The 27,262-nt window shown below is 35.3% G+C and overlaps 4 protein-coding genes, 2 long non-coding RNA genes and 1 pseudogene across 7 annotated transcripts; 1 reads left to right on the forward strand and 6 right to left on the reverse strand.

Annotated features, from left to right (window-relative positions):
• Positions 1 to 6,231: 6,231 nt before the first annotated feature.
• Positions 6,232 to 6,560, reverse strand: LOC130508988 (uncharacterized). The gene is made up of 2 exons (XR_008943138.1): positions 6,400 to 6,560; positions 6,232 to 6,291 (listed from the first exon to the last, which is right to left on the reverse strand). It is a non-coding gene; the product is annotated as an uncharacterized LOC130508988 (long non-coding RNA).
• A 347-nt stretch (positions 6,561 to 6,907) lies between these two features.
• LOC130508987 (uncharacterized) lies at positions 6,908 to 7,950 on the reverse strand. 2 transcript variants are annotated; one of them, XR_008943137.1, is made up of 4 exons: positions 7,710 to 7,950; positions 7,484 to 7,571; positions 7,307 to 7,409; positions 6,908 to 7,227 (listed from the first exon to the last, which is right to left on the reverse strand). It is a non-coding gene; the product is annotated as an uncharacterized LOC130508987 (long non-coding RNA). The 2 variants fall into 2 exon arrangements; XR_008943136.1 differs by having other exon boundaries at positions 7,484 to 7,950.
• An 830-nt stretch (positions 7,951 to 8,780) lies between these two features.
• On the reverse strand, positions 8,781 to 9,515 carry LOC130509982 (vesicle-associated protein 1-2-like; annotated as a pseudogene).
• Positions 9,516 to 16,312: 6,797 nt separating this feature from the next.
• On the reverse strand, positions 16,313 to 16,993 carry LOC108845205 (uncharacterized). Its single transcript, XM_018618456.2, has one exon. It carries the CDS (start codon positions 16,991 to 16,993, stop codon positions 16,313 to 16,315), a length of 681 nt encoding a protein of 226 aa, XP_018473958.2.
• A 34-nt stretch (positions 16,994 to 17,027) lies between these two features.
• Positions 17,028 to 17,672, reverse strand: LOC130509983 (uncharacterized). The gene has a single exon (XM_057006319.1). It carries the CDS (start codon positions 17,670 to 17,672, stop codon positions 17,028 to 17,030), a length of 645 nt encoding a protein of 214 aa, XP_056862299.1.
• Positions 17,673 to 21,288: 3,616 nt separating this feature from the next.
• On the reverse strand, positions 21,289 to 23,118 carry LOC108846446 (vesicle-associated protein 1-2-like). Its single transcript, XM_057004494.1, has 7 exons — positions 22,944 to 23,118; positions 22,739 to 22,809; positions 22,577 to 22,658; positions 22,383 to 22,498; positions 22,150 to 22,278; positions 21,576 to 21,652; positions 21,289 to 21,429 (listed from the first exon to the last, which is right to left on the reverse strand). Exons 1-7 carry the CDS (start codon positions 22,990 to 22,992, stop codon positions 21,420 to 21,422), a joined length of 534 nt encoding a protein of 177 aa, XP_056860474.1. The 5' UTR covers positions 22,993 to 23,118; the 3' UTR covers positions 21,289 to 21,419.
• Positions 23,119 to 24,943: 1,825 nt separating this feature from the next.
• LOC108846000 (uncharacterized) lies at positions 24,944 to 26,235 on the forward strand. The gene is made up of 2 exons (XM_057004496.1): positions 24,944 to 25,266; positions 25,733 to 26,235. Exon 2 carries the CDS (start codon positions 25,761 to 25,763, stop codon positions 26,130 to 26,132), a length of 372 nt encoding a protein of 123 aa, XP_056860476.1. The 5' UTR covers positions 24,944 to 25,266; positions 25,733 to 25,760; the 3' UTR covers positions 26,133 to 26,235.
• Positions 26,236 to 27,262: the final 1,027 nt, after the last annotated feature.

Consider the following 27,262-nt stretch of genomic DNA (forward strand, 5'->3'; position numbering starts at 1 on the left):
GAATCGGAAGGTTAAGGTCAGACGGGGTTGTTGTCTGATCAGTAGGGTTCATCCTCGAGTTAGAGTAAGGGATTCGGTTGTTTCTTCCCCACAGACGGCGCCAATTGTGAGGGATTAAACTCACACCTAGATTTAGATCAGGTTTTATGTTTAGGAAAGGTTAGGGAAAGATTATCGCGGGCTGAATCCCGTAAGAACTTGATGAATGAACTTCGATTTGTATTGATATAATAGAAAATGGGATGGTTACAAGAAGATGTATCTCACGAGGAATATAAAGATTACACGAGTATTATCCTAAGAATGTTTTGGTGAATGTTGAGTGAAAATATGAGTTGGATCGGATCTCTCTTCTTTCTTGACTTGCTTTCTCTTTAAATAGCCTTAGGTCCCGTCGGTTGCTACCAACAGGTTCCCGAGATCCTCTCCGTGATTTGAGGGATTTGTAACAGCTTCCCTTTGACCGGGTCCTGCGCCTATTTACTTGTCCACGAGCTACCTCTTTGACCGGGTCCTGCGCCTGTTTACTTGTCAACGAGCTGCCTCTTTTCCTTGACCTCTCTGATGAACATCTCCAGCTCACAGCCTCCGGATCTGACTTAGCTGTTTTTGAAGATTGAATTCATGATGGGCCTTTCACGGCCTGTTATCATTTCTTATTGTCTATCACTAGCTAGGGGGTCATATTTGGGCCCAACAGACGCGGCATCCAGATGCAGACGCGGACCGATGTTCGTTTGATGCGAAATAGGAGGTTAAGTTGGACGCAGCATCCAGATGTATTTTCATAACTCATCCAGATTTTTCAGGATTTCTAGATGCAGTTTTCAAACGTTTCCAGAAACAGTAAACTCATCCAAAAGTGTTAAAAGTCAATAATACCCTTAATTTATCCTATGAATTATAAAGTTTTACCTGATTTCTAAACCTAATTTTTTTTCTCCCCGTCAAAGCAAATCTCTCTCTCTCTCAGATAACCGAATTTTCTCCCAAAACTGAAAAACCAAAACCCGAGTTTTCCCACCAAAATCGAAAACCGAGTTTTTCCGCCAAAATAGGAAAAATGAATTTTCCGACCAAAACCCGGAAACGAGTTTTCCCGCCAAAACCCGAAAACCGAGTTTTTCGACCAAAACCGGAAAACCGAGTTTTCGGCCAAAACCGAAAAATCGAGTTTTTCCGCCAAAATCGGAAAATCGATTTTTCCACCCAAATCGGAAAATCGAGTTTTTTTCGTCAAAATCGGAAAACCGAGTTTTCGGTCAAAACCGAAAAACCGAGTTTTCCCGCCAAAATCCGAAAAACAAATTTCCCGCCAAAACCCGAAAACCAAAATTTCCCACAAAAATCGGAAAATCGAGTTTTTCGGCCAAAACCGGAAAATCGAGTTTTTCGGCCAAAATCCGAAAATCGAGTTTTTCCGCCAAAACCCGAAAACCGAGTTTCCGGCCAAAACCCGAAAATCGAGTTTTCCCGCCAAAACCAAAAAATTGAGTTTTCCCGCCAAAACTGAAAAACCGAGTTTTTCCGCCAAAACCGAAAAATCGGATTTTCCGGCCAAAACCCGAAAATCGAGTTTTTCCTCCCAAAATCCGAGAATCAAATTTTCTGAGACTTAGTTAAATATTTTGTGTAAATGTCATTTGAGTTTGATGTTATCATTGTTGTAAAACATGAAAATAGACTTTGGTGTTTATTATTGTTACTTTATAATGTTATAAATCATGAAAAATTGAATTTGATATTTATTTTTATTTATGTCTATTTTATATGCAGTTAAACAAAACTTTTTACAGGTTAATATATGAAAATTTAATTTTCTTTTTTTTTTTAAAAAATGAAAAATTGAATTTAATGTTCATTTTTATTTATCTCGATTTTATTTGTAGTTAAATATATTTTTTCTACAAGTTAGTTTCACTTTTAGATATAGTTATATACTAGGATAAGATCCGTGTCTTACACGGAGTGAGATGATATTATATAATTACTTTTTTATATTACATATAGTCAGTAACTTGGTAATTATAAATATTGCATAATATTATTATATTGTATATTTTTTTGGTACTAATATATAATATATTATAATGATTAGTTTTGGTGCTAAAAAATTTATACCCGGTGATTTTGTAGTGTTAATATACAATATTATATATCATATTGTATATTTGTGTATTTGTATAAATTGGGTTACACACTAGTTTGTAATTGCCAAATATTATATGTATTATGTAACGTAAAACCAACTGAATTTACGATTCATTTTGAAAATTTTAAAATAATTAAACCATGTGACAATATTAAACATGTCATTTGAAAATAATGACAGTGTGTTTGATTATTCATGTGATTTAACCATTGCTAAAAGTTATGAGTATTCAGTCCGGATATCATTAAATTACTAAACTTAACATTTTAAATTTGAAAATTTTAATAAAATAAATTATATATTCTTAATTATTTTATACAATTAATATATAATGATACTACAATATTTTAATTGATCGGTTTTTTGGATTGAGCAGTTTATATACCAAAACATATCCATATACCGCAGTTTTTGAAAAATAACATTCATTCGGTATATTCGGTATTACCAAATCTACTTATTGACCCTAAACTATTAAAAATACAGTTAAAGACCTTAATAGATGGACAGCTGTTTTGTGGAACAAATCAATCGAACATTGCTAAAAATCTACTGAGAAAAGGGGATTAGATTTCCTTCGACGAAATCAAAGCAACTGCTTTACACACCACCATGTTATAGATTCATATACACATGATTCTTCTTCAAACTCTGTACTTTCATCTTCATTTTTGTTTTTGTCGCGTTTCAATACATCATATATTGAAATATAGTCACTGAACTTCATATAAAGTGGCTGGATATAAGTGTTACAGCTGGGTGCATGTTCTTTTTTTCTCCTTCTTCCTTATTTCATTTCGAGAAAAGGTAAAATAACTTTTGTATTTCAAATCACAAAAAGTAATTTGGGATTCAATACTTGCTTATCTTTTTAAAATAATTGTTACCCCATTTCCTTCTATCTTCGTTTTTATCGAGGTCGTTAACAGATATTTTACAATCACCGATGATTTCAATCTGCCAGTCTCTAATATAGAACAATAACAGATTTCTTTTATGTGAAATGAATCAGAGATTCAGAGGAGAAAAAATATTAGTACGACATGCACAGAAGAACTAATAGTTTCACCAAACAATACTCGCTATCAGTGAAGGTAACAAACAATATTTAAACAATTGTTCTTCAAGTATACATAATAATATACAAAAATAATTTATGACAAAAGACAAACCAGTGATTATAATACTTTTTATACTTAAAAGGGATCATATAAGTTACTCTAGCCATCATTATTTTCTGTTTTTCATTATAGTTGTGAGCAAAATATTTACTAAAGATGTTTTCCACAGTAGATGTATTCTATTGGGACATGACTTTAGAATAGAGAGCTTCTCTTAGTGGCCATGCCATCTTCTATTTCAAATATATAGACGGCTGCTGATCCTTCATACTTCCTAAGTAGATGCATGTGTAATAGTTTTGGTACTGATTCAAAGATATCTACTATAGTTTGTCCCACCAAGTTCTTTCTCACGGTTGCATGAATCTTGTTATGCTGTGTCACACATAACAAATGTAATTATAAGAAACCATGACATGTATAGCAATACATAAGATAAAAGTTTAGGAAACATAAGACAACATAAAACTTACTATACTATCGACCAATACCATCTAAATAATGAAAGGGTCTTCAAATAACTTGGTTGAGAAAGAATGTGAACTTGACACATAAGCAAAATGGTATGGTTGTAAATAATTTACAAATTAAAGGTTAGTCTCCTAAAATGTTTCTCAATTAATAAGAAAGGGATATGTTTAGACCAAAAGAAAAGATAAGGAGTTTTTGGTCATTTGACATAAAACTCATCCAGATTCAAAAATACAGAATACAAAACGAACAAAACTGCATCTAGATACAGTTTCCAGACGAATGATCTAAAATTTACAGAATCACTAACGAACGACATCTGATTGCTGCATCCAATTACTGCGTACAGATACCGCATCTGGAGTTCTCATCCAGTTCACGAAACGAATAGGGCCGGACTCTGTTCACCGATGCCATTGGTGTTTCTGAAGAGAAAGAAGAAAACAGAAAAACTTAGCAGATAACAGCATAGTGTGAACCTTAAATATCCAAAATCCAACATATGAAACAAACTAATCAACAACACAATAAGAATACAACTACCAACCACGCATGTAACTGAATCCACCTTTTAAAGATTTATCGTACGCTAAAACAATAAGTAAAAACAACATGAAAATCTACTTAAAAAGGAAACGAATTACACAAGAGTACAGCATTCTCAGAGAAAAAAAAGGAAACAAAGAGAAGATGCTTTCAGTGAGAAGAATCTAACATATATTTATACTGAACTTACACCGACTCACAGATCCAAAAGCTCTTTGAAGACAGATCGTGGGAAGAGGAATCAATGGGAGTAAAGAGAAAGATATTAATGAGACCGTTTCAGGCCGTGGGAAGTGTAAACGTCACCGCCTCGCCTCCTAACGGAGGGGAGCGACCAACCTCATTTCTTCGCTTCAGACGTTCTAGGGTTAGAGATGTCATCAATATATCTGGGCCGGATAACACGCACAACCGCACAAAGCCCAATCGGCAGCATGCAAGCGAAGCCCATGAAGTTACCGTATTAATGAAACGCCGCGTTTCTGGAGAGACATGACACGTGTTGGCTTGAGGATGAATGACTTAGTGACATGGCACAACAGGAGAGAAGGAACATTTATTTATATATATACTAGGGTCGGCCCGCCCTACGGGCGGGATGTTATTTCAAAAATAGTTAAAATAGTTAGAGTAAATATTTAATATAATTTTTATTAACTTAAAATTTAAATATTAGTTTAGCTCTGAATTTTTCTTTTTTTGTTAAGTCTAAATATGACTTTGTTGTGGTTTTATAATTCAGAACATGTATCAATATTATTTAGAAATCAATGATATAGAGATCTTCAATCAAATTAATAGCTCTACATAGTTAATTTTGAGGTTATTATAAAATAAATTTAAGTTTAAATATACGCACGAAACTTTAATGTTAAATATATGCAGGACAATCTAAGTTTGAACATATGCATGACAATTTGAAAGTGTAATAGCTATTTTTTTATTTGATTGAAAAGGATTAAGTTTAGTTACATATAAGATTAATTTAAAAATCTGGATTTCATTCTTTATTTAGCTTATTTTACATCATCATTTGGAATTAGATGAACTCTTCTTCTTTGTTAGCCACAACAATTTTTCGTATCCTCTTGTTTTAATATCATACTCCCTCCGTTGTATAATAGAAAATGTTTTGAAGAAATTTTGATGTTTCAAAACATAAGATATTTTGATAGTTTTAAGATACTTTAATTTTATTGAAAAGTGGTTAACCAATAATATTTAACTACTTTATTTATGATTGGTCAAATTATTTTCAGTTTATATTATTAATAATATTATCTTCCAAAACATCTTATATTACGGAACATATGAAGTATTTTGTTTACATCATATTAGTAACCTATTAGCCTTATTTGGTTACAAAATCTGTTGTGGCATGGATAGATGTTCCTAAGCATGGAACAAACTATTTATTGTGAAGATAAGTACAGATATCGAATATTATTCTTTTAAATGTTATTATACCTTTAGTTTGTTAATCTTAACTTCAGAAACTTACTTCTTTATTGTTGGTGTTGTATACAGATCTTCCAATCAATTTTTTTTTTGTTTGAGAAAGGGTATTCGGACCATCCAATGAGTTAATCTATTTCATTCTTCACAACATGTGCCTCTGTTACTGAAGGATAACATGTCCAAATTAAATTGTTTTGAAAACTGATTATTATATCTGCGTGGAGGTGAGTGTACTGGTCACTTTCCAACGAACGCCAACACACCGAACCACGTTTTAGTTTTTAACTCACTATAATTTTGCATAATTTAGGTACTTCTTGTCAAAGGCATACCTAAATTTAGTATCGTAAACTAAATTTAATTAACATCATATATAAATATATATTTATTGTTTTATTGCTAGTGTAGTGTAATTCAATTTTATTTTAATTTGTACACATAAATTCTACAGTAATTTGACTTGAATTTTAATACCAAACCAAGCACAATCCAATATAACATCAATTAATCAGAGCAGTTACACAAAAGCTTCAAGCTCCATACCTGAAGTACATAGTTGTTTGCATAACTTAGGAGCTAAAGATAGTTAAAAGAGCAGAGACGAACTAACGAAGCACACATCTTTATGTGTAAACGAAACGACTTTAATACCTTTATTATACTCATACCTCCTCTGATCATTGACTACTAAACTCACTCCATCCTTTTCCGTTTATTTTTCATCTTTGAGAACATCTGCTCAACATCTTCAGACGTTATCGCCCTTGAAGTACCAACAGACTCCTACAAAAACAACAAAAGGATCATCACATTGTCTTTTTTCTGAAAGCTGTGGATCAAAGAGGATTCATGGGGAATCAAAGTTCTTTTAAATGTATACAAGCAAACTCAACTTTTAAGTCATTGAGGCGGTGTAAAAACTCAACTTTAGTTACATGGTCGAGATTGTTCAAACGATCAAGTGCTTTGCCTTCTTGTTTCTCCAGTTTTTCTGTTCTTTTCGCCTTTGCATTATTCTCGTATTCAGCAATAGTGTCCTCCGCATCAAGTAAAAAGCTAACCTTTCTCTCGCTGTAAATTGAGAAAACCAAAAACCATTAAATCCCGAGAATAACCAAAAAAATACAAACCATAAACCTTAAGGCACGCTTTCTCTTGTTTCTCCAGTTTTTCTGTTCTTTTCGCCTTTGCATTATTCTCGTATTCAGCAATAGTGTCCTCCGTATCAAGTAAAAAGCTAACCTTTCTCTCGCTGTAAATTGAGAAAACCAAAAACCATTAAATCCCGAGAATAACCAAAAAAATACAAACCATAAACCTTAAGGCACGCTTTCTCTTTCCTGGACAAAAGTAACTCATATATACATAGATTCCTGCTTGGAGAGTTAATGATTCAGTACTCCACCAGGAAAAACATTTATTATTACACATATACATTCTCCACCAGGAGAGTTAATCGCTTCTAGTGATTTTGCTCACCTGAAAAGTAATAACCCAACGGAACATCGATAGAAGAACAAACTAATAAAGTAACATAGAAACGGTGTAGTATTGATACCATGACGATTCAGATGGACTTGGGTTGCTGTGGCGATCTGAGACTCTGAGAGGGAGAACAGAGTGATCGATTTCGTAATAAGATCCGACTCTTAGGTGTGCCACTGTAACCAAGCAGAGAAATAAATTAGAGAAAGCTAGAAGAAGAATATGCAAACTTGGGTTTTTCAGTTCTTACCATTGACAGTCTGTGGCGGCGGTGGCGAAGAGTATTTGCCGGCGGAAGAAGATCCTCTGAACGGATACCTATTCTCGAACATCGTTACCTGCACAAAGAAAATCAGTTGTTGCTTTATTTGAAAAAGAAAAGCTCAGCTATGTGTGAATTTAAGAGGAGGATCAACGATGATGATGATTTGTATTTTGATCCTTATAACAAAGAGGAGAGAGAAGAGAAGGATAACAATCATGATCTTGTTTGCTTTTACTCCCGATGATCCTCCTCTTAATTTACCCTTCCACCTTCAAATTCTCTGTAAAAACAATTTTTTTTTTTGAACACAAAAATTTAAGAAGCGAAAAACTTAGAATCTCTAAAACTCTGAGAACTAAGAATCGAGTCAGAGATTATGAAACGGTATGCAGGATTAAATCAACTTTCTCTGATTTTTAGGAAGAAGATGAAAGAACGCTTTCGAAACTCTAGATCGATGGGCCTCACGCGAAGAGCTTCTGGTTTCTGAAAGCAAAGCCCAATTCAGACCCAAAATCAGATGGTTTCACGTTTAATGAAACGCAGCGTATCCTATGTAGCAGCAGGATAATTGATCAATTTCCAAGCTGGAATCCTAGGTGGCATCATGGGAGGGATTTAAACACTTCTTTATATATAAAGATAGATCTCTGATTCAGCTGATTAAGATCTATTGACAAAGTAAATAATATTTTAAGGTCTACTATTCAATAAAAAAAAGAAGATAATGCTATTGTCCGCATGATCTAATCTGAAAGTAAAAGAGCTGCTCAAACCCACTCGAAACCATGTAAATAAAGATATCCAATAATTATATAAAAGTTTTCGGACATCAATATTTTTTAGTGTAATGATTTATGAATATAAATATTTTTGTGTGCTTTAGGCGTCCAAATAGGACCAGACCTGCTCAAACACACATTCATTTAAGATAAAGATCCCTCGTGCAAAGCCACATTTTCCGCCCGAGTATTTACCCTCATCTCCACAAGTTCCGTAGTTAGGTACCACCGTTGACTTCCTCTGTCCCTTTTAACCATGTATTGCCACTTCCCCTCCTTTTACTGTCCTTCTCCTTAAGCCCCTCGCGGAAATATACCATCTCATACGTATCAGGATCCCACCACCACTCTGATTTCTATTGCTTCCGCGCTTCAACTGCTCCTGCAGAGCAATCATCATAATATCATATACATGTTTTTGATATTAAAGATTTTGGCAAAAGTGACACTCTGTAGTTCAAAAATACAAGGATCATGAAGTGAAAGTTTTTGGTAAAGTTTCACGAACAGGTGATCGTAGTAGTGGTGGATCGACATAAACAACTCTCAGTTTGGTCTCCTCAACTCGATGCCCTGCCTCCTGGCTAAACTGCAGCCACGTTCAGACACCGTGTTAAGTCTCAGAAAATATGAAAGAATCACCCATTTAATTAGAGACAAAAAAACATCAATACCATCTCAGTAGTAATTTCTGTGGCGATAGAGCCGGGACTAGCCACAAAACACTGAAACAAGAACTTGTCCTTGCACTGCATATCAGCCGGAACTTCCTTTTGCGCTTGCATGATCACTAGTTCCCGAAAGACAATAAAAATCAAACACAAAAGGAAACGATATATGACGAAGGGAAGAGTGAGAGACTAACCTACAACTTCGATAGAGGATCCAGGAAGAACAACGCCAATATTAGGCCTCACACAATATCTTTTTGGATTCGTCGTTTTAACCTAATGATTGAGCATCGAGAAACATAAGATACACACAGAAGAATCTACAAAAATTAACAAGGATTCTAATGTATTATCTATCACCTTGAAGGCCACGTAACTGTCGGTCTTGTTAGTCAAATACTGAGAGCAAGAGATCTGTTTGTTCAATTCAACTACACACAAAATCACACATCAACAAAAAAGGCAGATCTAGAAGAAGGAATGCATGCTTAAGTAATTGATATATATATGCTTACAATGGAATTGAAGGTCGATAGGATCAATGTCGAGAAGCGCGTTACTCATTCTGATTAATTGGTTCAATCAATAACCGGGATTTCGTTTTCTGGTAGGAGAGATAGAGCGGTGCTAGTCGTCGTCGATGATGGACAGAGACAAAGAGTTCTACCGCCTGTTGTTTTGAAGACTGGAGACGATCTTAGAGCACGTCCAACGGTAGTTTTTAACAATGTTTCTTAGAAAAGAAAATATTATAATATTTAGTTTTTAGGTTTTTGTGCCCGCCAAAGTCTGTCGAACATCGTAAATAAGGATTGATCCTTCCGTGAATTCGTTACTGTTCATGGGCCCCGCTTCATGTAGCAGCCCACGATTTGTCAGTTTTTTTTTTTTTAATTCGAACGAAAAAAAGAAAAAATAGTAAAATATTCCAAATTTTCTCTTTGGTTAGCGGACCTGATGTACTCTGCGTTATGGGTGCTCTTATGCCCTTTCTTCCGACCAATACGTCACTAACCTCGGGGTATAATTGTTATTTCATAGCAATGACCATTGACCAAGCTTGTTTTCAAAACAATGTTTGTCCAGCGAAGGCGGGAAACAATTATCTACTTTAAGTACCTAGTTTTTTTTAATATATAAATATAGCAGAAAAATTATAACTCCAATTATAACAGAACAAGCTTGCTTACTCTTTCTTTTTTTTTTTTTAATAACATCTTGCTCTGTAGGCTTGTGTATGGATTAGGTAAAATGAATTCATTGCTGGCTCTTTGAGACTTGAGAATTACAAAAAACAAAACATTTTTGATGTAAATGTTATAAATTTAATACTAAATCTGTTCTCTTAAAACAGAAGTACGTAACATTTCTTATGTGTAAATTGTAAGTTGAACTGCCACTTAAAAATTGTACTTTATCTTATTTATTCACATTAGCCTTTCAAAAAAATGTTACGTTTCATTAGAAATAAAATATCTACCTAGCAATTGACTTCACTAATCGTTATCGTTAGGACCGGGCATTTTATCCGATAAATTTGATTCGATTCATTATTTGTTGCTATTCGATCCGAAAATTCTGGATATCCGTAAACTTTCAAAGCAAAACAAATACCTAAAATTTAATATCCGTTAAAATCGAAATAAATCATAAATATTAAAATTCTGGAAAGCGAATATTCGATCCGATCCGTCAATATATAAATACATATATATTTTGATTATATTTTAAGTTTTAAATATATAAAATTGTATAAGTATTATTTTAACATATGATTTGACAGATTCTATTCGCATTATTACTCATATAAAAATATTACATAAAAGGAAGAGAAAATATTTATGACAATTATAATTTTTTTCTTAAGTTTTAAATATATAAAATTGTATAAGTATTATTCTAACATATGATTTGACAGATTCTATTCACATTATTACTCATATTATAGTATTACATAAAAGAAAGAGAATATTTATGACAATTATAATTTTTTTCTTAAGTTTTGTGTTATTATAATTATTAAATAAGTTTAAAAAATTTACAAAATATGCAGATTTACTATTTCTTTTAACTTTATCTTTTATATCATGCAAAAAAAAAATATTTTACAAAACAAATTTATATCAAATTTTTGAGATTATTTGTATTAATCAAAACAAATGAGATATTGATATCCGTAAGTATCCGCAAATATCTATTTATTTTCCGGATATTCGTTTTCCGAATATCCGTATTTTTCGAAGTAAAGAAAATCGAAAAATTAGATATCCATAATATTCGAAGCAAATCACAAATACCTTCAAAAATCCGGTTATCCGATCTTTACCCATACCTAGTTATCGTATACACACGCTAACAAAGTCATATCAAGAAAATCGATTTATATTAATAGTGGTTATATATTATACTTAATTAGTTATATGTAGTTTTCGTAAGATACCTTTGAGTCTTTGACATATGGAAATATTCCTCTGAGTCAATTATTTGAAAATCGGTAGATGTCATTGGTCTGGTTTGACCAGCATACCAATCAGGATATAATTATAGAGGAAAAATCATTTTCAGCTGAGTTACTCCAAAATACAGGATAAAAGCAAGAGAAAATCAATTTAACTGAAGGAAACTAAATAATTTTCTAATGGATATGTAGAGTAACATATTCCTCTTGTTTCTATAAGACATAATTTTACTCTCGTTATCTCTATTTTTTTCTGAATTTTGTTAATTCAAATTCCTCCAATTTCACAAATCACAATATAATTAAATAGAAACAAACTGATATAGAATGAAACATTAATAGTGACGGTTATACATGTATATACTTTCTTTGCTTCAATTTTTATAACGCTGGTTTTATAAGTACCGTTAAGCAAAAGAGTTCCAGAGAAACAACAAATCTAACTCAAAAGGAATAAAATGAAAACAACAGCAACATCAATAAGAGAGGAAAAGGACGATGAAAAGGGTAGAAAAAGAGGAGCGAAGCATTACTCCCAACCCACATCCTGTACACAACCGTAGCACCCACCAAGCTTAACGAATACAAGCTCTTTGTGCTTCCGATTCCAGCCTACTCCGCAACCAACGAGGACCACCCAATGCTACATATGATTGAATACGATGATCCCTAGTGACACTTACTGCAATCTCTTCTGCCACTATATTCCTTACACTTTCAACATGTTCCAAGGAACATGGATAAAGCGATGGAAGTGATAGAGTGATCTTTTGTATGAAGGACCCAAACCAAGGAAATTGAGCTGGGTATAAGAGAGCCTCCCTAGCCATACTACAGTTTGACTCCACAATAATATTAGACTGATGTGTAGATATCAAACTTTCCATTACCCAACTCAAGCCTTGTAACTCGGCTTGAAACTCAAGCCTTGTAACTCCGCTTCAAGCCGTGAACTGACATTGCTGAAAGATCTTCTGCTATGAAGTAAAGCTTTGCCAACATTGTTTCTGATTATCCAAGAAGCTCCACTGAGACGATCAACCCGGTTCCAGCTTATACCAACGTTACATTTCAATGATCCCACCGAAGGCGGAGACCACACGACCGAGCAACTTGGCTCCTCCACCGTTGCTGTCGGAGCTTGTTGATCCTTGAAGTTAACGTCAAACCATTCATCAGCCTCTTCTATCGCTTTTGTTGCAACAGTAGATGGACTTGTTTGAACATTTTCAAAGACCAAGGCATTCCTCGCTTTCCAGATCTCCCAAAGTACCCAAGGAAAGGCTCTGTTCTGCGTATGCTTAGGACGTCTACCATTAGCAAAGATGAGATGATATACATTAAGGAAAACAGAGGTTCTCGAGAAACCATTTTGAGGTAACTGAATGCCTGATCGCTCCCAAACCTCCTTTGCATAAGAACACGAGAAGAGGAGATGACCGATAGATTCAGAGCCTGTATTGCATAATTTGCATCTAGCATCTAAATGGAGGCCTCGAGTATTCAGTCTCTCTTTCACCGGTAAAGCTCCTGCCAACACTCTCCACAAGAAATGTTTAAGCTTCTGCGGTGCTCTGATTTTCCAGATAGCTTTCCACAGTCTCTTTTCGATGGGAGGAAGACCGACGTGGGGAGATTGTTGACGCTCCTTCAGCAGCTCTAGCAGTCTCCTACCAGACTGAGATGAGTAGCAACCATTAGATGTAAATCCCCATTTAAACGAGTCTCTTCTACTAACGTGAGGCTTTAGTTTCAGGATCAACTCTGCATCCTCATCAGTGAATGTCTGTCTCACCAGGGTAACGTTCCATCTGCTCGATCCTTCTATGAGTAGATCAGAGATCCTCAACGTAAGGTCAATGACACTATCTTGTCGATACATTGGGATTTTGGGAACTTCATCTATGATCCACTTCTCACTCCATACGTTTGTATCTTTTCCATCACCAACATCACGGACTAAACCTTCTTTTAGAAGATCTCTGCCAAATAGGAGACTACGCCAAGCAAAGGATGGGCGAGATCCCACACAACACTCAAGGAAGGAGATACGACGAAAATATCTGCTCTTAAGCACACGAGCCACCAGAGAGTCAGGGCGCGACCAGATCCTCCAAGCTTGCTTGCCAAGCAACGCCTGGTTGAATTGTTCAATGTCGTGGAACCCCAGACCACCTTCTTCTTTACTCCGACACATCTTTTGCCACGACACCCAAGCAATCTTCTTCTTTTTCACACCACTACTCCACCAGAACTCAGTCATCACACTAGTAAGCTTCTTGCACAAGTCTTTTGGTAACCGGAAAACTGACATCGCATAAATAGGCAATGCGAAACAGACCGATTTTAACAAGATTTCCTTGCCACCTTGAGACAGAGCTTGTGCATACCATCCATGGAGTCTCGACTGAAGCTTCTCGGAAATAAAGTTCAGCAGCTCACGTTTTGAGCCTTTAAAGCATTCAGGTAGACCTAGATAAGATCCTTCCCCACCTTCCTTGTCGATGCCTAAGACCCCTTTCACCATCAACTTCTTATCTTCTGGAACTTTTGAACCAAAAATAATAGAAGACTTCTGATGATTAATGCACTGACCAGATGCATCCCCATACAGTTTTAAACATCTCATGAGCTCCACACTCTCCTCTTCGTTAGCTCGACACAAAAGCAACGAGTCGTCTGCAAAAAGTAAATGGTGCACCGCAGGTCCACCCGGTCCCAAACAGATACCATTTATTTTACCTCTTGCCTCCGACTGATTCAAGCATCCCACCAGAGCCTCAGCACACATGATAAAAAGAAAAGGGGATAGGGGATCCCCTTGACGTAGCCCACGCTCAGGTCGGATAAATCCATGAGGGCTGCCATTGAGAAGGACAGAATACGTTACTGTAGACACACAGGCCATGATCCAGCAGATCCATTGTCTATCGAAACCCATTTTCTCCATTAAGTTCTCCAAAAAACACCACTCCACTCGATCATAAGCTTTGGACATATCCGTTTTCACCGCCATATACTCATGTGCAATAGAGTCATTTGTACGTAAACCATGTACAAGTTCATGAGCGATGATAACATTGTCCGTAATCAATCTGCCACTCACAAATGCTCCTTGCGTATCAGATATAATGCTCTCTAGGACACCCTTCAGTCTCTCAGATAAAATCTTGGAGATTATCTTGTATTGGACAGAACAGAGGCTGATGGGGCGCATGTCTTTCATTGTCGTGGGGCTGGGAATCTTTGGCAAGAGACTAATTTGCGTGTGATTCCAACCTGACGGTAATATCGCTGTCTGAAAGAATTTATGAATTTCTGCAGACAACTCAGGCCCCACAATATGCCAGAACTTCTGATAAAACAAGCCAGTCAAACCATCCTCACCTGGAGCGCTTGAACCCTTTATGCTGAAGGCAGCCAGACGAATTTCGTCATCATATACTGATCTAGTTAACAGTCTATTCATGTCTGCAGAGACACGGGCTGTCAAGCCATCAAAAAGGGTTTCCATATCATAAGGGTTGGGACTCATAAAGAGCTCCCTGAAGTACTCAACAGCTATATGACCCTTGGCTCCTTCTGAGAAATGTTCTGTTCCAAGATCATCTAATAGCATAAGGACTCTGTTTCACAGTCTCTTCCCCTTCACGCAGTTATGAAAATAAGTGGTATTCTGATCACCATCTCGAAGCCATTCTTCACGACTACGCTGCCTCCAGTATATTTCCTCCTGCCGATAAGCAGCCGACAATTCTCTCTTTAGAAACCTCATCCTCTCTGCATTAGGAGACTGTAGGGCTATCTCCGCTTGCAGTGAGCTCTTGAGGATCATAATACGATCTTGAGAATTCGAACCAGACGACTTCTTCCATCGTGCTAATTCTCGACGACAGCTAGCAATACGCTCCATAAGGTCAACACCACCCTCATTACCTCCACCTGACCAACCTCTACGAACAACATCTTCAACACCATCTTTACCAAGCATTCTCCTATCAAAAAAGAATCTGCCTCTTCTTACGTTCTCAGGTTCATACGAGAAACAAATTCTTAAAGGCCGATGATCAGAAGATAACATATCCATATATTCTACTTGCGCACGAGGGAAAAGATTAAACCACTCGTCGTTACCGAAGCTTCTATCGAGTCTGCACTGAACCCAAACTCTATCTCTCCATCCAGCCCATGACAAACTGTTCCCAAAACTCCGCAGCTCGCGTATTTTGCAGGCAGTAGCCATGTGCCTGAAATCCCAGAAAGAAGCATCATTCCTCACTGCGCCTCCTAGTTTTTCATCGTTGCTCATCAACTCATTGAAATCTCCCGCCAAAACCCATGCTTCATCACGATTAACAGCCAGCGCCGTCAAACGATCCCACACTGATCTCCTTCTAGCAACCACTGGGTCCCCATAAACACAGGTCATAAAGAAAGACAACGAACCCATGTCCACTTTACAATCAATAATCCTCTTATCACTTGACAAAACTTCCACTTTGAAATTTTTCTTCCACATCACCGCTAAGCCTCCACTCAAACCCTCAGGCTCTACAGTAATAAACTCATCATATCCCAAATCATTCTTCAAACCTTCCATGTAACCAAACTTTTTCTTAGTCTCCATTAAAAATAAAAAATCAGGAAAATACTTGCGACGTATTTCCTGCAACTCTTGAACTGTCTCGGTGCTTCCAGCTCCTCGACAGTTCCAACTCAGTATGCTCATTGGGATAGCAGCGGCTTCAAATCGGAAGCCACCGTACTTGGGGTTGGTTTTGAAGATTTTGACGAATGCTCTTCTACATTCATAACTGCCTTCCTCTTAGAACAAGTTTCCGCATTTAACTCCTCCCTTACTACTGCAAGTGCACCTTTCTGCTCCTCCCTCTCACGCTGCTCTTTAAGCGCTAGACGTTTCAAAACGTTGAGGGCGTTTCCTACTACTCTTAACACCACTCCTAGGCCCGGCAGATTTGACCTCATGCGAAGTACCAATACTGAAACCCGTAGGACTAGGAAGAGATGAAGAGGAGGCGCCTTCAAGTTCAGAAGCAGAGCTCACCTCCTTCCTATTGTCGCACCTTTGCAGACCAACAGGAGCATTACTCCTTTCTTCAGAGACATTCTGCTTTTTCGAAAGCCTCTGAGGTTCCTCAAAAGTAAAGACATGTCCCTTGCCCTTCAATAAATCATGAGTGATTGTAGGAGAGGCCACGACTGCATCACTAGGTATGGACTGCTGAACACGAGCTATTCTGGCAAGTCGTTCCGTTTCATCACTATGTGATATGTAAAGAAGTGCTGCATTACGTTCCTCAGTTGGAAGTTCCGGAAAAAGAGGTGTGAACCCTAGAGGAACTTTAAGACCCGACGATACAGAATGAGCGCCCGAAGAGGATTGAGGCTGGTCAGGGCGTTGAGGAGCACTCTGTTTTTTCACAATCGGAGTCTTGTTGCGGTTGTGGAGAACAGGGCAATCTGGCCTTTCGTGCGTTAAACGGTAACAATGGTGGCATCGCTTCATTAACTTTTCATATTCAAACTCAATAAGGACAGAACCACCGCGAGGTAGGTTAAGCATCTTCGAAGGCAGCGCCGGCCTAGAAATGTCCAGTCTAAACTTGAGCTCGTATGTAGAGTTCTTTCTGAGAAACCTTCGGATCATAGGCTATTTCCAGCACATGACCAATCTTGCTGGCCAGAAAGTTCATCGTATCAATGTTGTAATGATTCACCGGAATGTGAAAGATGCGAACCCATACATCAACAGAGGACAAGAAATTTGCAGGAGGAGATGGTATCCAACGGTCAAGAAGCATTGTCCACTGGTAATAAGTCCAAGGATGGTCATTCAACACTGTGATCATGTCTTCTTCGCGTTGAAATATGAACTGAAACTTCTCAGCGGATAGTGCGATACCCCGCACTCTGCCATAAACTCTCCAAACTCTCGGCATGTCTTCTATCATCTTGTCCATTTGCTGACGAGCTGGATTTAAGAGTCTTCCCAAGATGCTCAGAGAATTCCCATCAAAGACGTTGGAGCATGGATCGTCTGGCAGATCAATGGGATCGTCATCATGAAGGGACATAGCTTGAATAGCTGAATGGAGATTTTCAGCCATGTGAAGCGTCGGAGGAGTAGAACAGAGATGTTGCCGACGAAGACTCGGAGGCTGTGACGGTAAGAGATCAATGTCTAAGCCTTGCGAAATCCCATTAATCACGCAGTATTCTGATATCTGTTTAAGGGAATTCATATTACTTGGAGGAAAAGGCGCAATACAAAAGGAAAATATGATAAATGAGAATGATGAGAATAAAGAAAAAAGGAAAGAGAGGATCGCAGTTAAAGCTGCCTTAGTGAATGAAAATTCCTAAAAAGGAAAAGGAAGATTTGACAGAAACTAAGAACCTTAAATTATGCAAATCAAAGAAAAAGCACTAGGTAAAGAAAGGAAACCAAGAGAATAACCAAGCCAACCGGCAGACACTAAAGAAAAGGAAAGTCTAGCACCAGAAAAGATTTCCGACTGAGAGACCAAAAAAGTCGAATTATGGATATAAAGAGGAATATTCACTGAGATTATTGGTTTTCTTTGCTTCAATATAAATGGTATTTAAGATTTTTGTATATGGACTAAAAAAGTAAAACTTTATACAATTTATTTTGATTACATAAAAATATCATTAAATAATATTAATTCACCAATAAAAATATAGTATTTTTTTAGTTGTTCACAAAGTCAAATAATACTAAATTCTATATAAAATAGTGAAAAATCAATTATTTTGCAACAAATAGTTTTTTAAACACCATTTAAAGTGACACAAAGAAAATTTATACTTGACATAGTATATTTTTTGTAAGTGAGTACCGGCGATGGTTAACCACCCAACGGTTGAAGTTTAAAGGTCTGGCTGGTTTAACCGCAGAGGTTAAGGTTGCGGAAGTTTGCGGTTGCAAGCGTTATATAGCGTTTTGTATGACTGCATAACGTTTGAAAATTGCTGCGTTTGAAGGATATTTGTGACTGGTTGATAATGAGATATTTCAGCGGTTTAATAACAAATTACCAATATAAATATATTATAACATTATAAAAATATAAAAAAATATAATGTTGTGATAAAATATAATTATTATTAATATAATATGATTAATAATAATATTATGTTTAGTTATTTATTTTTTTAATTAGTTGAAAGTTATAATTTTAATAATTTTTTTGAAAATTTATATTTTAAATTTTTAAAGAATTTTTTTTATATATATGTGTATATTTTATATATATATGTATATTACTTTTTAAAAATTCTAATCAATAGCTAGTTTAAATTTATTATAAAATAAATTATGATACTGTCCGTGAATTTAAATTAATATATAAAAATATATATTTTATATAGAATATTTCTATTTTAAATTTTAAATATTAAAATATTTAGAAAAAAAATTTTTTTATCCACCCGCAGTCGTAAACGCTAACTGGATTCAACTTTTAATTTTAAAAGGTTCGAAGCGGTTTGAAACGATTTGTAGTGGTTTGTATGGTTGATTTGAAACGCTGTCAACCGTTACCAACCGCAAAAGTTGCGTTTGCGGGTGGTAGCGGAAAACCAGTCAACCCCTAATTATACTAAACCAAAACCGTTGGTAAACTTATGTCATTATTCTTTTTTTTTGTCAACTACTTATGTCATTATTCAAAGAAGGAATTTTTTGGTACAAATCTATATACTTTAATATTTTTAAATGTCTCTTTTATACAGTTACAAAAACACACAAAACATCAAGCGCGGATAAAACTACAATTTTTTTTTCTGAGAAATTACAAGAATGTTTAGTATCAGACAAGACCAAAAACTAAATAACGAAAAAAAAAAAAGAAAAATCAAGTTTTAGAACAATAGAAAACAATACAAACATGTTAAACAACAAGTGAACAAGGGCTAGCTACATGACCAGGAGGGAGCATTGCCAAATAAAAATGATGCTTTTAATAAAACATAAGAGTATAAGACTACGCTCAGTAGAATCATGAAGTTTGCCTGAATCGCTACTGCAATAGATTAAAATCATTCTGCGCAGGTTTGCCAAATCCCAACCGACGAGCAACCACTAACGACCACAGATAGTATGAGACAAGTACCCAAAGCTAGTGACATGAAATTGCACCAGAGAACTCTATTTTGTGCCATCCAGATAGTCACAACAATGTCAATAAAGCCACAATTATCTAGTTCGACTTTGAAAAAGTAATGTGAACCGGATCAGAAAGACGAGCTGCAATGAGAGCCACATCTTGACATTGCTCTTCCAAACTCTGCAAAATGAACAACATATTTACCCACCACTGGAGACCAAGAGGCCCGTGATGGGATGACCAATCAAGACGCGAGTCTCCTAAGATTTTGCAGAACTCTGAAGATCCTACAGAGATCCGAGGTCAAGTTTTGAATTTTGAATTTTTAAATCTTAATAATCAATGTAAAATTTTACCAACTTCCACAGTTTTACTAAGTTCTAAACTTTTATCAAGTTTTACAGTTCTACAAAATTTAATTTACGATTTACAAGTTCTACAAGTTTACCAAATACTTAAGCGATTGTACAACTTGGTAAAACTAGATACAAATTTTTACTAAATTGTACTATAGTCGAGGTACAACTTGGTAAAACTATGTACACAGTTTTACTAAGTGGTATCATTGTGAATGTAAAATTTGATAGAACTCTTTATCTAGTTTAACCAAGTTTAACAATTTTACAAATACAGCTGGAAGAAAAAGAAGAAGAAAAGGTGTAAGTTTAAATTTATGATATAGGGTTTTTGGTCTTTTTGATTGATTTTCATATTATAAATAAATAAATAAATGAAAAAGAGTAAACGGAACACAATTTTGTGGAGAGAATATTTCAACATTTGATTCTTGAAAGATTTACAACTTTCATGTGGGTCAAACCATTGAACCAGTTAAACATTGTATAATTATAATAATATGCTTATATACTAAATAAAATTTTAGAATTGACATGGGTCATACGATCCACATGCTTCTTCAGTGGCTCTATCAAGGACCTTACTTCTCAATCATTGGGAGCTTTCTTCAAGCAAGTGGATCGGCCTATGCGTGACATGCTCCTCTCTCTATCTCATGCCCCGAATGCTACTCACTTTTTTCTCGGGTTGTATTTTTTACTTCATTATTGTTAACATTTCCTCTATTGTAATGTTTCCCTTCTTACTTTAGTTCTGTAATAAGTTGCACTTTCCAAAATCACAAAATGTTATGAATTTTAACATTTGCACCCCAAAAAGAAAAATTGATACTGTTGTACATTTATTAGGTAAACCCATAAAGATTGGTTGCTCAGTTCACGGCTAGAGGTATTCTTATCCTATCAGGATAGTCAATCAAGCGAGACGATTTAACTGTTTTATACTTCATTTTGTTTTCCTCTCTATGTTGTTATTGGTTGTAGAAACTGTATAACTATGATTGAAGTTTGTAATCAATTTATAATAATTAAAAATTTTATAGAAGACATTTTCCGTATGGTCTAGTGACAAAGTAAGGCTGCTCAAACCCACTTGAAACCTTGTAGAGAAAGTTATAAAAGATAATAACGCAAATATTATAATGATCAAACGTATTATAATATATTAGGCATCAATCATATTACGATACAGTCAGAGGTCTCATCATGGCAACACTAAGAAAACACATTTAAAATGGAAAAAAAAATAACAGAAAACCGTTACAATTGTTTATTAAGATAACGATCTCTCGTGCAAAGCTTTCGTCTCCAGAAGTTCTGTAGTCAAACAGTAACGTTGACTTCCTTTGTTCACGTTAAATCTGTATTGCCACTTCCCCTTCTTTCACTGTCTTTCTTCTTAAGCCTCTTGCGGAAATATACCATTTGATATGTAACATGAGTCCACAACCACTCTGACTTTTATCGATTCCACAACCACTCTGACTTTTATTGCTTCCCTGCTTCAACTGGTCCTATAATCATATACGTTTTTGATAATCAGAGAGGTTCATGTTTGGCAAAAAGTGAACACAAGTTAAACAAAGCTTGTCGGACATATACAGAGTTGGCAGGGAATAGTAGTTCCAAAATATACACGTATCAGGTGAAAAGTCGTTACCAATTCTTGTTGAAGTTTTTGTTCAGCTGAACCGCAGACTTCTTTTCCTCAGTGAGCCTTGTGATGAGTGCACTCGCCTGAAATCACAAAAGTCGATAGGCATCAACTTCTAAAAAATGGAAAGTTTTGCCAAATAGTAGCTAGTAGGTTTGTTGCAATTTCATAAACTAATTAGTCGAAGCCATTCTTATAGATCACAGTATTGATTACACGGCCGGCGCTAGACATAAGAGCATTGGCCTATATCACTCGAATATTTTGAAGAAAAATTATATACATACAGACCCTAAAATTTATTTTAAAAAGGTTTTTTATATTGAAACTTTATATCCCTAAAATTTCAGGCCCTGATTGATGACGTATCAAACTCTACACACTCTGAAACATTGGTCAAAGCTACAAACAAGGTTAAAATTCTTAACGGTGATAAACACAAAGGTCTAGTAAGCTATAAGCATAAGAATTAAAGTGTACAATAAGCGAGCCCATTAAGTTGGTAATAAATGGAATGATCTGGATAAGTAAAAAAAAAACAGCTCCAAAAAGACCTGACAAGCCTGAGGTGTATACTTACAGAAGCGTTCCCATTGTCAGAGACGGAAGCTCTTGGTAAAGAACCTTCTTTTAATGGTGGTCGAGGTGGATCAACATAGACAACTTTCAGTTTAATGTCCTCGACTTGATTCCCTGACTCTTTGCTAAACTGCAGCGTTCATAAGATAAAGAAAACAAAGAGTTAAGTCTCAGGAAATATGAGAGAAGCAATGCTTTAAAGTCCCATTTAGAAGAAGAAAAAAACATCAATACCATCTCACGAGTAACTTCTTTGGCATTGGTTCCGGGACTAGCCACAAAACACTGAACCAAGAACTTGTCCTTGCACTTCATATCAGCCGGAACTTCCTTTTGCGCTTGCATGGTCACTAGTTTCCAAAAGACAACAAATCAAACCCATAATCTCATATCTGGTAAAATCTGAAGGGAAAAGTGAGAGAACAAACCTACAACTTCGATAGAGGATCCAGGAAGAACAACGCCAGTATTAGGCCTCACACAATATTTTTCTGGATTCGTCGTTTTAACCTAATGATTGAGCATCGAGAAACATAAGATACACACAGAAGAATCTACAAAAATTAACAAGGATTCTAATGTATTATCACCTTGAAGGCTACATAATTGTCGGTCTTGTTAGCCAAATAGAGAGAGCAAGAGATCTTTTTCTTCAATTCAACTACACACAAAGTCAACGATCATAAGCAGATCTAGAAGAAGAAAGACATGCTAAAATCATTGAGATATCGGATATATATATATATATATACATATATATATTATATATATATATATATATATATATATGCTTACAATGGAATTGAAGGTCGAGAGGATAGATGTCGAGAAGCTTGTTACTCATTGTGATTAGATCGCAGGAGTATTAGCTGGTTCAATTAATAACCGGAAGCTCGTCCAAAAAATATTCAAGTTGAGAGATCAAATTTCAAAGCTACAACTTAAACTTTGATAACTCTTTTAGATCTCTTAGAAATAAGACTCTATTTATAGTGAAAGACAATTCTGTTAACATGGGATATGGAAAACACAAAACTAGTCTAATAGAAAACTTCTTTTTTTCTATTCTAGATTTCTTTTTTTGTGTTATCTTAATATAATTGAACACTTATCATATGTTAAGTTTCCACAAGTTTGAAATTATCCAACAAGAGATACAAAGAGAGAAGAGGGTCTTGCCGCCAATTTTGAACTTTAGAGACGATTAATACCATTTCTTCTGACTCAAGATACGTCACTAAATCATGTTTTTTTTTAAACATGTTTGACCAGGGCAAACGATGAGAGAAACCATTAGGAGAATTTTTTTTTTGTTCATTAGGAGAAATTACATAAACTATCATATTATTAACACCCTATACTTTTATGTTTCCTTAACTACATTTAGTTTTAATTTTCAATAATTGGAAAACACTTATATCTATACGATTAACTAATCTAGACTTAAAATTTAGATGTGAAGGATGTGATTTTCGACGGTGGAGTTTAAAATTTTTAAAGATAATATATAAAATTTAAAATAATTATTTTTGAAATAATTTCATGTTATTATTTTTTTGGCGGGCAATGCCCAGATTTCCGAGACGGTTATTAGGCGATAGTCGGGTTCTTCTCGAGGCATCCGGATACCAGGGTCATCAAATTGTTTTTTTCAAAAAGTCAAATTTAAAAATGTATAATTCAAAAAACTATAAAAGCATTATGTTTTTAATTATTTAAATAATTATGTTATTTATAAATTTATAAAGGAGGATATAATAAACTTTTGCCTCTTTAATGATTTGGAGGGTTAGTGGGAGATGAATTTAAGTATAGTTGATTGATTTTAAAAATCGATAGATTTGTTAAATTTATAAAGAATATGAGTTTTTCATATTTAAAAAGTCTTGAAAACTATTCTACTATAATGATCTTGAGAATCTTGAGTATAAATGCAATATTTTGAAAGTTTTGATTTATGAGTTAAAATGTTAATAATTCAAATTCCAATAACACTAAATTTTGATAGAGTTATAGAATCACTAAAACTTAGGATCTAAATGGTGACAAAAAAAAAGAGTATGAATAGTCTATTCCTTATCATTCCTTTCAATTTACTCCATTATAAAGAATATTTGTTACTTATACTTCCTTAACATTCTTTCGTATTTAAAGAATAATAGACTACATTTATTCTTTATTAAATTAGAAGAGGAACAAATTTTCTTTTTGTTTTATTCATTTTCTTCTTATTCCTATTATTCCTTAAATGGTTAAAAGTTAGACCCTTAAACTATTTAAATAACAAATGGATTATATATGTCATTAAAAAAATATCAAACCAATAACACATGAATTTTATAAAAATTATAAAAATGTTAATATCCACTAGCCAATAAATATAAACATTTAGAATTCTAACATCATTATAAATGTATCTTTCACTAACATCGTCAAAATCTCATATTTTAGGTACTTGTGAAAATTTCCATCTAATAGAAGTAAACATGAATAGTGGTACAAAAAAAACAAAACTTCCCCAATCATTATGTCCTTTGGTCTCCTTCTTTTTTCTTAAGCTAATGAAAAAATATACATTTTTAATTATCTAATTTTTTATGTAAGGAGCAGATCTCTTTTTAATTACTAAGAGCATCTCAAGTTATATCTTTATATATAAAAAAATGTTGCATCCTTCACAGCCCTCCACATCAGATCCAGGCTGGAAAGTCGGGTACTACAGTGTCGACACGTGTCCCGGATCAAGAAACGGTCCGTTTCATTAAACGTGTATCATAGTGGGCTCTGATATGTATCTTCGTGGGCCTCGCGCGAAGATATCGCTCTGCCTCTAACCCTAATACGCTTCATCGAGAAAACGGAGGTCGTCTCATTCCGGTGACCTCTGCGACTTGAAACGGTCTGAGTAATGGCTCCGTTTAGATGTGTCTTCAAAGCGTTGTTTAGATCTGAGAGGCGATGTGATTTCAGTATAAATATATGTGAGATCCCTCACCTTGAACTCATCTCTTATTCAAGGATGCTCCCATGAATGTTCGTCTCCTACTTCGTGGTGGGTGACTCCACGAACAGAATCTCTCCTTCCTCTGATTACGCCTCCATCTCCTCCGGTCACCAGGTTCCCCCTTTTTTATCACCCTTTGATCTGAGGGAATTTGTTTCTCTTTTGATTTGATCAGTTGTCTATGATTTGAAGAATCCGGTTTTGCTTTCTAACACTACTTCATTGCATAAAGTCTTTGTTTTTTTTTTCTCGAGTTAGATCTTTCCTGACTCATCAGATTAATATTATTTCTCAAATTTTAAGGCCAATTACCTTAACTTTTGTTGTTTCTTAAAATCACGGGTTCAGTTGCAAAATTACTTCCTTTTTTACAAAAACAATTCTCTTTTCCGTGAGTTCGGCCACTATAAAGTGTTTGCATTATACTGCTAAGAAGATTCAGAGCCCTTGCTTAGACCACCTGTGAATCAAATCAAATATGTAACCAAAGCTCTCTGTAGTTTTAGTTCAATGTCATTAGAAATTATCATATTTCTCTGTTTTGCGGGAACCAATGTGTGTTTTTTTAATGATTTTGTAGTCTCTTCAGAAGAGTCGAAAGAGCGGAGATGCCAAACGAGCCATCGTTGATCCACCTCATATGCTTAGGATTCGCGCTCGCGGTGCTTGGACTCAACAAGTTTAGAATATCAGATAGGTTGAACATTGATAGATACACTCAAGGCTTCTTGGAGAATCACAAAGGCCTCACCGAGGACTACTGGCCACTCTACGCTGTTGCGGGTGGCATTTGTGTCTTTATCGGTTGGGTCTGGTCGTTGCTTCTCGGCTCTTACGCCAATGAGATGATGAAAGTGTCGGTTCACATCTTGACCACCTACTTAGCCGTGGTTAGCGTGCTGTGTTTCTGGTGCAGGCAGTTCTTTTGGGGCGGCGAGTTCGCTGTTGGAGCTCTGTTGCAGTTTTTGTATTGTAGATAGGTGCGTGGGAGAGTTGTAATATGTCTGAACCGTTATGGTTATTTAGTAATGTTTATTGTTTCAAGTGTGTATGCTTCCCTTTAGTCAGGTATATATTCTATTGATTGGTGTTGGAACTGTTTTTTTGGACAAATGGCTATGGCCAATATTCCGGCAGTTTTTCCGAGCAACTTGATTGTCGGAATAACCGGATTGTAGAATCGTTGGATTCTTTGTTATGAGCACTATAATATAGTGTAGTCATATGTAAAAAACGAAGTTCGTTTGAATGAGAAATGAAAGTCTAAAATAGATTATATGTAAAATATCTATATTAGAACTATGAGGTAAAAAACCTCTTGTGTTTAAAATGGAGAAATTGTAACAAAGTTATAGAAAAACTTTGTAGACACTTATGTCTTATAAAAAAGAGATACTTGGGCTGGATCAAGTTTTGTTATTATGCAAATAAGACTAATCTTGTTTAGCCCATATCTATTTGCTAATTATTTACATAAATAATTGAAGCATACTATCTCTTGTGCGAGAGAATTATTCTCACGTTTCTTGATATGATTATCTTTTTTGACTAAATATTTGACCAATGTCAAAGTTGATTTTCTGTATTTACTTTTGTAACATATGAAAATCAATTAGTCATAATGAAAGAATCAGAAACGTCATCTCCATTTAGTGCTGTGTGTAGTCACACGTTATTTTGTGAGGCTATATAAGGAGCCATACTCTTCTCATTCTAGATACACATCCAAAACAGCAAAGCCACTTTCCCCTTCTTATTTTGTTTTTGTGTCGAGAGTATAACATAGATATAGGTTCGACAGGCTCTGGTTCTCAAGTGTTGTGAGGCTAGAGATATAGGCAGTTGTATCCTGGGATCCTTAAACGTATCAAACCGGCACACTACGGGCGTTGAAAGGGTTAAGGAAAGAGATTTCAATCTCGACTCTGCTTCAGTCCAGTTCTTATCAAACTACGGTATTATATTGTTGTAATTTTATTTTTACTTCTGTAATTTTATTTGCTTTACATATCAAATCGCCATTTTGTAAATTTGGTGCCTACAATTGGTTCTAAGGCAAGAGAAATGAGATTGTTGAATCAGGTATATATATTCTATTGATTGATTCTAA

This window comes from Raphanus sativus, chromosome 3 (assembly GCF_000801105.2).
Source record: "Raphanus sativus cultivar WK10039 chromosome 3, ASM80110v3, whole genome shotgun sequence".
Lineage (NCBI taxonomy): Eukaryota > Viridiplantae > Streptophyta > Magnoliopsida > Brassicales > Brassicaceae > Raphanus > Raphanus sativus.